This window comes from Pagrus major, chromosome 18 (genome assembly GCF_040436345.1).
Source record: "Pagrus major chromosome 18, Pma_NU_1.0".
Classification (NCBI taxonomy): Eukaryota; Metazoa; Chordata; class Actinopteri; order Spariformes; family Sparidae; genus Pagrus; species Pagrus major.
In genome coordinates this window covers 7778891-7792796 of record NC_133232.1, presented here as the reverse complement: position 1 = coordinate 7792796, position 13906 = coordinate 7778891, and the positions used below count along the sequence as shown (strand labels likewise).

Here is a 13906-nt window from a genome sequence, read left to right as displayed (position 1 = left end):
TCTGCTCTATGTCATGAGTATTTGACAGGAACAGAATCTAATTTCATGTTTCCAGAACACATCTCATGTGCCCTGGTGTGATGTGTATATCTCTGTGTACTCACCACCAGGCCTGCGTTCTTGACAGCCAGGGGCAGACCGAGCAGCCCTGTACCGATGTTCCCTTTCAACAAATGGATCAGAGTCTGACAGAAACTGGGAGGACGAGGAAAAACAAACAAGTTTTATGAGATTTTCTGACCACTTAGACGTTCCTGTTGTGACTGACTGTTGAGTGCATATTAGTTTTTATAATACGTACGAGGTCCCCGCCCGTTCCCCAATCCTCTCGTAGTTACGTTGTGGTCTGGAAGGTCCAGGTGGAGAGGGACAAAGAGCGTCCATTTCTGATGGATTTTGGTCTGAAAACAAAGAACCTAAGACGAAGAAGAGAGGGTAGAAAAAAAGAGAATAATAAGTGAATATGTGTCACAAGGTAGCTCTGATATTATGTTGGGACCTCAGGGCATTTTGTTAAAAGATTTACAATGGGATAAACACATTTTCTTGACTCGCAGGGGCTCTGCACGCAGTTGCACAAGGTACATAAACAGATATTTGTTCATTTTCATCAGCAGAAACAAGACCATAACTGACTAGTAGGTAACAGATTAAAAGAAAAACTATGATGAAATGTGTAACAATTTTCATCAACAAATACAAACTAAACAAAACAATAAGGTGAAAAACAGATAAATGGACTAAATCAAAGTGCCATAAGTAACACTTGTAGGTCATAGGCTAACTGCACATCACAAAAAATCTTGTGACTTTTTAAGTCACAGTGACATCCACTGAAGAAGAGATCCCTGCATAACTCTCTCCTGTAAACCAGTGCACTGTGATAAACACACAATCATTTGGTCTGGCTGTTCATCATTTTGCAATAAGCAAAAATGTCTCAGACTGCAGCTACACTGAGAAACTGACCCCTGCTTGCTGATAGACGTGTTTAATTATGAGACATGTCACTGTTTAACCACACAGACTGCTGAGCTTCTGTGGAGTCTCGTGACTCTCATTACCCTTTTACAAGCAGAAGACACTGGTCGAAGCAGAAGAGCACAGCATTTATTCTCACATCAGCAGGGTGAATTTCTACTCACAGTGTGAAACTTAATACTGAAGTGAAACTGAAGCTCGTCTTAAAAAGTCACTGCCCTGTGCTCTTCTCAGCTGGACTCTCTTAGGCAAGACAATGGTCCTGACAGCCTGAAGGCTCACAAAGACTCAGACTGCAGATATGCAAGCTACTGTCATGATAAAGCAGCGTTCTTTTCAGACCACTTTCACCACTTCTAATCGAGAATATTTCTGTTAAAAAGAGGCAGAGGGGAAAAATAAGAAGAAAATAGCACTAAACTAGACACTACAGTGACAGGCTCAAGGGGCTTTCCCTTTCAAATTGAATCAAATCAATTTTATTCATGCAGCCCAAAATCACAATCACATTGCCGCAGTAGGCTTTACAATCTGCACAGTGAAAGATATCCTCTGTCCTTAGACCATCGATTCAAGTAAGGAAAAACAAGAAAGAAACGTCAGGAAGAGCCACAGAGGAGGGATCCCTCTCCCAGGACAGACATGCAACAGATGTCACGAATACAGAACAGAACAAGATTTACATTGCATTAATTAGCTTAGCTGCTGGCAAACTTTTCCTCTACACATAGTTTAACAAATTACACAGATTTGTCTTACTCACCACTGATATGATTTTATTCACAACAGAACATCATGGTCCAATTTCAGGCTGCATTCCTGTTTTTCAGCCTAACACTGTTGAAACAAATCAACTGATGCTGCCGTAGCGAGTGAAATGATCGGCTCATCTGTTGACTCGTCAGGAACCTCGCCCAAAGATAAACATTGCCAGAATCTTTAATGATCTGAGTGGCTATAACCTGGTCAGGTGACTCGCTACAGGATCTTGAAGTTACTATTGACACTGTACCTTTATCACATGATGAGTATTTAATGTGTTGTTGTGACTGCTTGAAAGCTGCTTTGATGATTCAGTGTCTACCTGCCAACTGGGATTATATATAATCCCACTGTGTCTATGTGTATTATACTGTATGTACCATACCAAGACTACAATCTCAATGCAGGAAGTGAACACAATGTTATATTGACAAAAACAGTGTATGTGATTCCTACCTTCACCTCGGATGTCTACGTCACTGGAGGCCATCATGTTGGGTCAGGTGGTTTAGTGGTCGGCCGGGTGTCGTCTCTCCCGACCTCGCAGATCCTATCGCTGGGAGATCAGGAAGTCCAGCATTGACAGCAACTCACTACAAAACAGAGAAAGTCCTTCAGAGTCAGAATTAGCAGCAGCAGGGAAACATGATGAGTAACTTCACAGTGAAAGGAAGTTACAGTGAAGGATCATGCGCTTTCAATTTCAATAACATGCTTTCCCTTTCAATCAAACCTAACCCTTTCATCGTCATCAACGAAATAATGTTTGCCATATGCAGAGGATGCCATATCCACTGCCCTCCACTCAGTCTTCACACACCTTAAAAATAACAACAGCTACATCAGAATGCTGTTTGTTGACTTCAGCTCAGCATTCAACACAATCTCATCCATGAAGGTGATTGGAAAACCAAACACTCTGGGCTTGAGTACAACACTCTGCAACTGGATATTGGTACTCCTAACAATCAGACCCCAGATGGTATGGATTGGCAGTCACACCCCCTCTATGTTAGCGCTAAACACCGTCTGGCAAAAGATACAGAAGTATCTGCTGCCATACCACCAGACTACAGAGCAGCTTCATTCCTCATCACTCAACCATATAAAACTTTTTTTTTTTGGCTGTGTGAAAAAAAAACGACTCAAACTCAATTTTGTTTTTGCAACCCTTTTAAATGACAAATAAATGAACCTTGAAAAACATTTTTTTTTTATGGTGGAGGGTTGAATACCACGTTCGGACAGTTTGAAGGAGAAGTTCCTCTGTAGTCTGATGGTACGGCAGCGGATACTTCTGTATCTCTTGTCTAGTCATTTTGTGATTATGAGGCAAACATTGCATCAATGAGAAGCAATGCTCAAATGAGAAAGTGTAGTGATCAAGACTGTCAGCTCATGTGCTGGCAGACTAATGTGATGGTCTTTGAGCAAGGCACTTAACCCCGGCGCACTGAGCCATGCTGTTACGTAAGAACAGCAGGAGGGCTGCAAGTTCAAGCAGGGTGTGTGGGAACTCTGTGCTGCTGCTTCCTCTAATCACACGAGGATTTGTACAAAGGCTTTGCTGTCCACCTGTCCATTCATCTGAGGCAAGCAAAACAGTTCCGACTATGCCACAATTTTTTAAGAGCCAAATATTTTTGTATTTGCAAACAGTCATAACTTCAAGTCTAGTGAGCACACTTCCTTAAACTTAATGTCACTGCATGTTTGGTGCGTGCTGCTTTTACAGGAAAGCTTATGGCATGAGCCTCTTATCAAATGTGACTGATTATGTGTTCAAAAAGGGCAAAAGAGGAGCAGAAGAGACTTCCACTACAACTACAATGTGACCATACGCAGGCCAAAGTGTCCCAATTATGAGCTACTCAGCAACTTTCACAATATGCTGTGATATGAGAGGACTAAACTGAGCACCATGGAAACGCAAACAGCATGGTGTGCAATTTCTCACACGAGCACTCTAAACTGAAACAAAAAGGATGTTGAGAATTGTATCCTGATGTTTACTTCACAGTTTTTTCACAAGACAAGAATAAAGACAAAAGAAAAATGATTTCCTTCAAGGAACAATACACCTTCAGCAAAGGTAACTGGTGCATTTTAAGATATCAAAATGGTTTTACAGCACATTGGGAATGTACATAAACTTTAGCTAATTTGGCAATCTTTTATACATTTTTACATTAAGCTTCATTCATGATCTGCTTGCTGAAAATAAAAATTATGAATAATGCTATACTTTTTTGTATTATGGATTTTTACCAGGGCTGCAGCTAATAATTATTTAATTATTGATTAATCGACCTGGAGCCTAAACACCTATCACCTGGTGAAGAAGGCCCTTTTTTACCCTGAGGCACAACGATTCCTAATACTGATTAATTTTAGGACTGCACAATTAATCAAAATCACAATATAACTGAGTGCAATGTCCAAATTGCATGAAGCGGCAATGTTTTGATGAATGTAAAATGTGTGACAAACAGCATTATAAAGAAATATGTTAGTGCTGCAGAGCTGTCCTGGATCAGCATGTTCATTCTGGCAGCTATTTTAGATTTATTCTTAGTCTTTGGATGAAAATGCTTGTTAGTTATAGTCACATTTTACTCATTTTTATCCTCCATAGTTTTAGTCAAGTTAAGTCAACAAAAAGTCATATGTTTCAGTCAAAATGTTTTCTCTCTTTATGCTCATTAGACTAATACGCCTCTGCAAAAACAGCTTCATGTTTAAAGATTTCTTTTTCAAACATGTCGGTCTGTTTGATGAGGCTGTAGGGTATGTTGTACTTACAAATACTACCATTAATATCATACTGCTGAAGCGATTAGTCGATTAATATTCCTGCCTGGTTATAGAGCTAAGAGGTCATATGCAACACCTGCTGTGTCATCTCAGAAACAACATTTTGACGAGATAGTAACTGCAATGTCATGTTCAGGGAGCTGTTTCGCTTCAAGTAAGTAAAAACATAATAACAAGCTGTTTGTCCAAATATAGAAAATAAACAATTTTGCGGGCTAAAACGTTACAGCAGAAATACATCACACATCTCTCCATATGTTTCACCTGAACATAAGGACAGTATATGATAAGGCAATTCATTTGTCCAACCAAAACTTTTACTTGTCCTGGAAAAGTTATAAAGGTAATTGTGAAACCTTGCATGTTTCACTCACAAGCTTTGAAGCTAGCAAACTGACGTTAGCCAACACATAACCCAGTCAACTTTAGCCTGGACGACAGGCTCATTCTTTCATCATTTGTTCCCAAAAACTGAGAACTTTTTGTGTGAAAAACTGGCCTCCAGCCAGGCTCAACCAAAGTGGTTGGCTAGTTAATTTGCCACAAGCTGACACAGCCCAACATTGACTTAACATTAGCTAATAAATGCTTAATTAACACTGCGACAGTCATTTCAGCCAGCTCGCTGGGGCAACAATAGCAGGGTGGAACGCCTTCAGCTGTCTCTTCAGGTTGTTTTTTGTTCTCCACATTCAGTTTTGAGCCACAGGTCATCTCTCAGTCTCCCTTTACTGCACAGTGTTTTCCCTTAAGCTGAATCATAAATGAAGTGTGTCTATAGATAATGTCATTCCTTTTTGCAGACCAAAAGCCATCATGTTGTTGTCACTAACTGGCCGTCAGTTTGGGACAGCATCACCTGTGACTCAGCACACATCCATCAATGACAGATATGTTCTGTTTATATTTTGACAGACAAAATATACATACAAATGTGTGAAAAAAATAAATAATTTTTCTCCTCTCCTCAAAAAAAAACAAAACATGCATTTTATCAGTTATCATTATCAAATATGTATCTTTAGCTTGTCAACGTCTTGTCACGGAAAAAAGGTTTGGGATGTTTATGATGAATCACTAATCGATTAATTGCTGTTAAGAGTTTAACCATTAAAAATATATTAACCGACAATCAAAAGCCTGTTTCACACTGCCCTTTCAAGGCAATGGAAGGTAAATGGAAATACCGGCAGCGCGAGACGGGGGTGTGTCGGATGAGTTCACAGTCTGACAACTAAACAGATCCTTCACTCGTCAAATAAAGGAAATGTCCCACATTTCAACCCACCCTCCCGACCAAGACATCAGTGAACTTTCCCCCAGAAAACAGCATCCTTTCTCGCAAGTGAGCCAGACCGGGTTCGCAATTTCCTGGTGCTGATTATGTGATGTAATTAAGAGCAAAAAACTTGTCACTTTCCAACATGCATAGTGGGACAGGGCCTCAATCACAACACTTCATAACAGCATCCATATGCAAAAACTTTTCTGATGGAAAAACATCCAACATCCAACATATTTCATATATCATTAATGATTAATAAGTGATAATCAATTGCGAAGGCAGCTAACTATCAAAAAGAAGAAACTGCTTAAAATTTGCATCCTTAATTGTGATACAAAAATGATCATACATATAAATTGTGAATCGTATCAAAATTGCAATATCTGTCAAAATAATCACAATATGAGAGCCCACAATGACACGTTAATGTCACTTATATCGTCCAAAACCCTAAATATCCAATTAACCATGTAATAAAAAAGCAGCAATTGTGTCACATCTGATGATTACAGGCTTGTTAAATAGCTTCTTTGAGTTTTAAACCACATGTACCTATGAGTGCATGTAGCCCACAAAACTCCAATAATCAAAGTTTGGAAAAAGTATACTTTCTGGTGTTTTCTCAGCAACAATGTACAAGAGTTTCCTGTATTTTATAATGAAAACAGGTATGTTCATGCTACAAAAACTAGTCAAGGTGCAAATAGTGACCTTTACATTCAAAGGTCTGGATGCTAGTATTAAAACAGATAGCGCCCACTGTTTACAGATGATAAGCTAACAAACAACACATTCCGTATTTGTCCAGGGTGCGGCCAAAAAACAGTTTTCACCCTTCGTCTTAAATCCTTTGATATTTTATTTAAAAGCAGAAGTGTGTCCTTTGAATGGCAGCACATCAACACACACGATCGGATGAGCCTGATAATCTCATCATTTTAAACTACGATAATCTTTGGCCAGGAGACGTGTGAGTGTCTGTCTCAATGGACAGGATGATAAAGCAGACAACCCAGGAGAAAACATCACTCATGACGGGATCTAGCCAGGAAACGACAGCCTTCAAATGAGCTTATGATTAATTGTGCTGTGCTTAGATAGCAGTTAAATAGGATCTGTGAACTAACGGTTTAGATACTATTTGCTTCCGAGGGAGACACACGTAGAAAGGGGACCGAAATAGCAAGAAAGGAAGAGCTAAAATGGGAGAAGCATTAGCTTAGATATGTTAGCAAGAGGCTACACACTAATAATGACTTGTTACTTGGATGGAATCGTAGCAGTTTGTATTGCTTCAGCTCTATGAAGCAGCTATGCTAATTCTACATGTCATAAACCTTGGTTAGCCAGCGTTAGCTAACTGTATGTTTCGATGCCATCTTTGTGTCCGTAAACACCCAGCCAGCAGGCTACTCACACCGACTACCAACCTACCTCAGTGAAACCGTGTCTTCTCCCTCCTCTCCTGGTCTCGGGCTGGCTTTACAAGAGGCTAACCTCGCCGCAGACCTCTTATTTTCATATCGTTGTCATATCTAGCTGAATGCAGCGCAGCGACACTGCACCGATTGAAGGCAAAGCAGGAGTCGGCTCGGCTCCGATCGTCACAGAGCCAGCGGTGTGGTCATGTGACCCGGACGAGGCCGAAGTGTGTCGTGCCGTCAGATGAGCTGTTGCCATAGATACGGATTATAACTTTAGCAGTGTTTATAATGTCGTAATATCTAACCAAGTTAAAGTCATATTTTAGCTGTGGCTGTGGAAACGAAACAACTTTTAATCTTGTTTGGAAGATGGACATACATTAGAATTTGACGTCTCGGGGAACCTTGTACTGATTAATGGCAATAAAGCAAAAATACATGTGACTGAAATTTAACTTTAATTTTCGACTTTTCGATAAAAGTACGTTTTGTTCGGTAGTGATGTCTTTATTTCTTCAGAAAACCCAGCGCCACTACTGAAAGGGCTGTTATTTTGAAAAATGTTGCGGATTGGATTGGAAGCGCTTGCTTTGTGACCCGGGGCGGGGCGGGGCGGGGCGGCACGGGAAGACAGCTTTATTTTTTTTAAAGATTATCTTAAATTTTTATTTTATTTGTAGTATTTTTCAACGTTTGTCTCTCATGTATCCTCTCCTCCGCTGCTATTATATTTTAGAATAACTAACTAGTAAGAAAATACCCATCACAAAGGAGTTTAAAATGTGCAATAAAAAGAGGCACATCCGGTCAAATCAGCCGGGTGATAGTTTGCTGTGCGTCAAGTTAGAGAAAAATAAAAGCACAAGTGAAAGGGGTTTACATTTAATATATATCATAAAACAAAGCAAATTAAAATGCATTTTCGTACAAGCATATGCCAATTTTTATACTTGACTCAAAAACAAGTCCATCTACAAATAATGTATGCTATTTTCCAGACCGGAAGTCATGCTGTTCTATTGATCTGAGCTTCACACTAACCAGCTACCGCGTTTGTTTTTCATTTTATTCTCTGTTCGTCTGGTTTAATATTATCAAATAACTAACTAAAAAGAAAAGAAATATCATAAGTGGGTTTAAAATGCGCAATAAAAAGAGAAACATCCGGTCAAACCACCTCGGTGATAGTAAGCTGTGCGTCAAGTTAGCCAAAATTAAAGTAAAAGTGAAAGGAGATTACATTTAACTAGCAAGCCATATCATGAAACAAAGAAAATGTAAAATTATTTATTTTAAAATACATGTCAGTTTTTATAATTGACTCAAAAAAACTACAGCAAAAAAAATATGACAATGTACAAATAAGTCGTGCTATTTTTTTCAAACCGGAAATCCCGTTGCTCCGTCGATCAGCGCTAGCTTGACACCGACCAGCTGACCTAAAGCAGAGAGTGATCATTTCTGTAGGTTTCCACGATTCTTGCAATATTTTCGACTCAGCCGGAGGCGAAAGTCCACAGCTGGTTTGACAGCCGGGTTGCGCCACAACATTTTAAACATGCCCGTGAGTTACACCCTGTATTTTTGCTTTATGGAGAAGTTAAAACAGCATTTAGCCTGCGAGCTAGCTCAAGTTAGCTTTGAAACTTGCTGTAGTTGGCTCATGTAGTTAGCGTTATAAGTTAACAATCGCTTCCATTGATACCACGGTGAGAGGCCAAGACCGATCGATTGAGCAATGGCGTGAATTGATCAGCGCATACGTTTAGCAGTAATTACTCATATCAGTAACAGCTGTAAGAAAGTGCAACGTTAATCATGCTAGGTCCAACGTCACAGGAGTGGTGTTAATGCTGGTATCAACATATTAACTCCATTGTTTCTCACAGAATATGATCTGAGTTGTCGTTTTATTATATTATATTATCATATGATACAATTAATGATGAATATTAATCAGGAAGTCACTAGTTCCACTAGTGACGCAGTAAGATAACAGCACATTATTTAATGTGTCTCCAACAGAAACACGAGTTTGAGGTGGCGATGACGTGTGAGGGATGTTCAGGAGCTGTGACCAGAGTCCTCAACAAGCTGGGAGGTGAGACTGACAGGTCATCTCTGTCGTATTCTTCTCTGGGTTATATAAGAGGAGAAGAGCCACACAGTGTTTATCAGCTGCTCCTCTGGTTGTTTGATTTGTCAATACACCAAGGTGCAGTTTATGCCTTTTCCAGTACAGTACTGGATATCGTCCAGTCATGCCATCCACTTATACTGTGATCCCAACTACATAACATTATCCTCTAATAAAGAATATTTCCTTTAGTTTAATTTCTCTTAAAGCCAAACTACTTTGAAGAGTTTACTTGCGTAACAAGAATAAGTAACAACTCGCACCACATATTCAGTTAAATTGTATGCTGTGCGTATGGCATATTCAAAGTGTTTATAGCTGATCATTTGTTGCACAGATTAACAGCTATCAACATGTTCCTGCTGATCTTAAAAACCCAAATTACTATAAGTTTAACTCTATTTTCACTTTTAAAACTGGCTGCAGCTGTTGCTTTGTCTTGACACCAGAAGTGGCAAAAGTCCACTTTCTTTACTCAACTAGAAGTACAGATACTTGTGTAAGAAAAGACTCTGGTAAAATAAGAAGTACTGAGTCAACTTCTTTTCTCAAGTAAAAGTAATGAAGTACAGGCTCTGACATGTACTCAGAGTATAATAGTAAAAAGTTTCCCTCTGAAGCACATTTCTAGCAGCCATTTCTGTGCAAAGCTAACTGAAGCTCGCGTCATCCACGTGACTGCCTTTGTCACTACAAGCCTTTTCTCCCCATTCCAGTCTCCCTCTCTGTCTGTTTCCATCTTCTTACGTCTCTTCGGTCTTTGTTTCGTCTCGCTACGTCTGCTGTGCGTGATATGCACAGATAGGTTGAAATCAGTCTTGTGATATTGGGAAGGCGGTGTGCGATGACACCAAATAAAAATAATCCATAATTCCCCTCAAATTCATCACACTAAAGTAACAAGCTTGTTGGAAATGTGAGGAGGAGAACGTTCAGATATTTGTGTTCAAATGTAGGGTGGAAAAGTCAAAAGATGTCAGAAAAATAAAAACTCAATCAAAGTACAGATACCTGAAAAATCTAAAGTACAATAACAGAGTTTTTGGATTTCGTTGCTTCCCACTTCTGCTTGACACACATAAAGTGAAATTTTTATAGCTTTTCCATCAGAAAAACATCTAATTCAAGCGTGCACCTTTAGCTACAACCCTTCAAAACTCAATAATATCAAATATACCTTTTATTAGAAAGTATATAATGTTAGATGAATGAAGATAAAGTTAAAGCAGCTCTCGCCGCTGTCCTTTCACAGAGGATCCAGTAAAAGTAAAAGTTCAGTTTGAAAGCTTTCTATGGCAGCTTGTATCACACTCACCCCCATGACCTCTTGGCTCTGAATGTTGAGTCAGCCGACATGTCACATGATGCAGTGGCAAACACTTTCATGTGGCCTGGAAGTGACACTTCTGTCTCCTAGCTCAGACCAGACTCGCAGTCAGAGTCTGTCAGTGGCATTACAACAAAAACACTGTTTGGTTAAACACACTCTTCCCTGAAATAAACACTTTCCTTCAGTTGCTCGTACACTGTCAGATCTCATCAATCATGATGGTAATTGGTGGAAAGATTCATTTTGGTGGAGAACTGGGGCTGTTGTATTTGAGTGTTTTCGAGCAGGTTCTTCACTGCTGTTGCTTCTTGGAATTAAACAAAGTGCTTCCTTGTCTTCTGTGCTCTCAGGTGTGACGTTCACGATCGACCTGCCTCAGAAGCTGGTGTGGATCGAGTCCGACAAAGATGCGGAAGTTCTCATGGAGACACTGAAGAAATGCGGAAAGGAGGTCAAGTACAACGGCACTAAATGAAGGAATCTGGTTCACGTAGAACAGGTAACGTGATGGGGATAAAGTCCACATTGATTAGTTTGTTTTCCACAGATTTATGTTGATGATTTCCATAAACCTGCTGTAAATCTGTAGGGTTTTTCTGACCACCACAAACCTTGGAGAATTCCAAGTGTTTGCTGTTACTTTTATTAAATATAAACTACATGTTACTGATCTCTTTCTACAACACCTTCACGTCCTGAAAGTCACGGCTATTTTGTGTGTTTTCTTTAGGAATTCATTGCTGCTAGTGCAAAGTGAAGATTAATCCTGGATTAGAAGCTCTTTACCTGTCTGGAAGAGTCTGATGGATCCTAGTGACCCCCCTCCCCTGTTATATACCAACCGCTCACACGCACAAAAATCCCCTTGGATGCAGATCTTCTCTCAGTGATTAAGCTGGCGAGCATGTTTGGAGAATGACAACAAACCCAAAGCTCATGATGTTAGCACTGTACCAGTCATCCTCATATTGTGTTTATGTGTCCTCCAACATGGTGGCCTGTATGTACTGTATTTTGAGGATGTTTTTTGAAATCATAGCCTTCCTACAGCTTTAATTTCCTGGCAGTGGCAGTCATGTTTCTGTTTAGTTTTGCTTTCAGTTCTCTTTATTTGATAAACAATATATATATAAGGAAAAGGCGGGGCTGTACAGTCACATGAAATGATCTGGAATATGTACTCCAGTTGTAAAATCCAAAACATAATTTCATGCAACTGGATATTTTAAGCCTAGCTGCCATTTACATGTAATTATGTTTGTAACTGTCTTTGCTTTTTGTGCAAAGCTGCTCAACAAGACATTATTAAAATACATTCCCTGTGTTGTAAAACATACTGCAAACTATTGGCTATGTTTGCCTGAACTATGATGACTCAGTATTATTAAATTTGTTGGATTTGACATAATGAAAAATTGTATGAACATGTGAGTAGATCTGCTCCAAGGAGGAACCTCAGTCTATCTCTCTTCCCTTCAGGGACCATCCGCTGGACTCCATTTTGCAAATTTCCTTCCTATTAGCGTCACAGTTTACACTACAGTAATCCACTAACACCACAGGTCAAATATATTATGTTGATTGATGATTACTAACAGATGTCTGTGTTTTGTCTTTAACAAGCCTCTTGTTGTAATTCTCTCTGTCTCTGTAACTTTGGGAGAAAGATAATCACCCTGTCCTGTGCTTTTGTACGTGTCTTGATATGTTATGTATGCACGGAGGAAATAAAATGAGTTCGGCCTCAGTCGTCGCACTTTACTGTTTTAATTGCTTTTACTATAGCTTTACTATTAATAATATTTAGGTTTAGGTACAGATAATAATCTGATCTCTGATAGCAAAGTAACTGATATTTAAATGCACTTCAGTATCAAAAGTAATTTTCTGGCAATAAATGAACTTAAGTATTACAAACAATATAGAGTAAGTCATACATCTGGTATTCAGCATGTTTCTGAGATAAATGGAGAGCAGAGAAAAGTATAACATTTGCCTCCAAAATGTGGTGGAGTGGAAGTATGAAATAGGAGACAATGGAAATACTCAAGTACAAGTACCTCAAATGTACTTGAGTACATATACTTATTTACATGTGTTCTGCATGACATCAGAAATGAAAGTTTGCTGTAGTATTCACTTTGCTCTCTTGACAGCACTACTGTCCTTCCTGAATGCATAAAAAAGCCAAATAATGGGCTCTTTCTCGCTTACGATTTTGTAAAAACATTCTTTTACCACCCATAAGATACATGACAGCCAGTGCAGAGAAACAATGATGACAGCTAAACCAGTTTTCTTCACTGCAGAACTATAAATAAACTTTCTCGCTGCACTTCAGTAAGAACACACCCTATTTTATACTCTCAGAGATAAACACACTATGTAGGTAGTCATCTTTGTTACCACATACCCAGCTGTAAGGATAGAAGCTATGTTAATCAGAAGGTAACCTTCCACTGTGTGTTGCACACTGAACCTCTGCTGGTCAACTCAGTGTCAGTGAAAGTGTGAAAATGTTTAAGTTGCATAATAGCTCAGTGCTGTGACCACTAGGAGGCGCTGTGTGACCAAGATGTGCCATCTTTCTTGAGAGCTTTGAATTGTTCCTTGCCACCTCTTTCAGCTGTAACTTCTATTTTTCCTGAAGAGCTCTAGGACAGGGTGTGAAGTAAACAAAAAATGAAGGTGCTTTGTCATACAGTTGGTTGGAATCAAACATTTATTAGTGCAGTATTTCTTTAAGTTCTTCATATGATGATCCTCATAAATCAAAACTCGGAAACACATGGGTGTCACTGCCAGCGTGACTCTGTCAGGAGGAAATTAAGTTTTGGATATTCAGATGGGAGGGAGCAGGAAGTGGAGAACACTCTGAAACTGTGATCATCATGTCAGACGCGTCATCTGCTGCTGGGATTCAGTTATGAGATGCAAACTGAACTCCTCCTTTACTGGTCACATCAGATTCAAAGGCAGCTGTTTCATTTCTTCACCACATATAAATATGTAATATATGGTTTTGATATTTTTAGGAAAGGGTGTTTTTGTGTATGTTTTAAGTTATCACAAGCAATCACAAACTTAAAGATAACACTTTACTGATTCCCAAAGGTGAGATTAATTACTACAGCAACACAAGAGACAGATCAGAGAGGGAGGTAAGTACAGGA

General features: G+C 39.3%; 2 protein-coding genes across 3 annotated transcripts in view; one reads left to right on the top strand and one right to left on the bottom strand.

Annotated features, from left to right (window-relative positions):
* The window catches only part of slc36a1 (solute carrier family 36 member 1), a 47253-nt gene extending 39791 nt beyond the window's left edge, over positions 1-7462 (bottom strand). Inside the window, exons 1-4 of the mRNA XM_073487422.1 lie at positions 7277-7462; positions 2200-2336; positions 302-416; positions 105-195 (exon numbers count right to left, since the gene is read on the bottom strand). Of these exons, the coding sequence (XP_073343523.1) occupies positions 105-195; positions 302-416; positions 2200-2236 (243 nt within the window). The 5' untranslated portion in view covers positions 2237-2336; positions 7277-7462. The remainder of the gene's footprint in view (positions 1-104; positions 196-301; positions 417-2199; positions 2337-7276) is intronic.
* Positions 7463-8670: 1208 nt separating this feature from the next.
* On the top strand, positions 8671-12480 carry atox1 (antioxidant 1 copper chaperone). Of its 2 annotated transcripts, XM_073486809.1 has the most exons (4): positions 8671-8830; positions 9292-9367; positions 11084-11232; positions 11464-12480. In XM_073486809.1, exons 1-3 carry the CDS (start codon positions 8825-8827, stop codon positions 11206-11208), a joined length of 207 nt encoding a protein of 68 aa, XP_073342910.1. In that variant the 5' UTR covers positions 8671-8824; the 3' UTR covers positions 11209-11232; positions 11464-12480. The 2 variants fall into 2 exon arrangements, with proteins under 2 accessions (XP_073342910.1, XP_073342909.1); XM_073486808.1 differs by lacking the exon at positions 8671-8830 and having other exon boundaries at positions 9277-9367; positions 11464-11553.
* The last annotated feature ends 1426 nt before the right edge of the window (positions 12481-13906 follow it).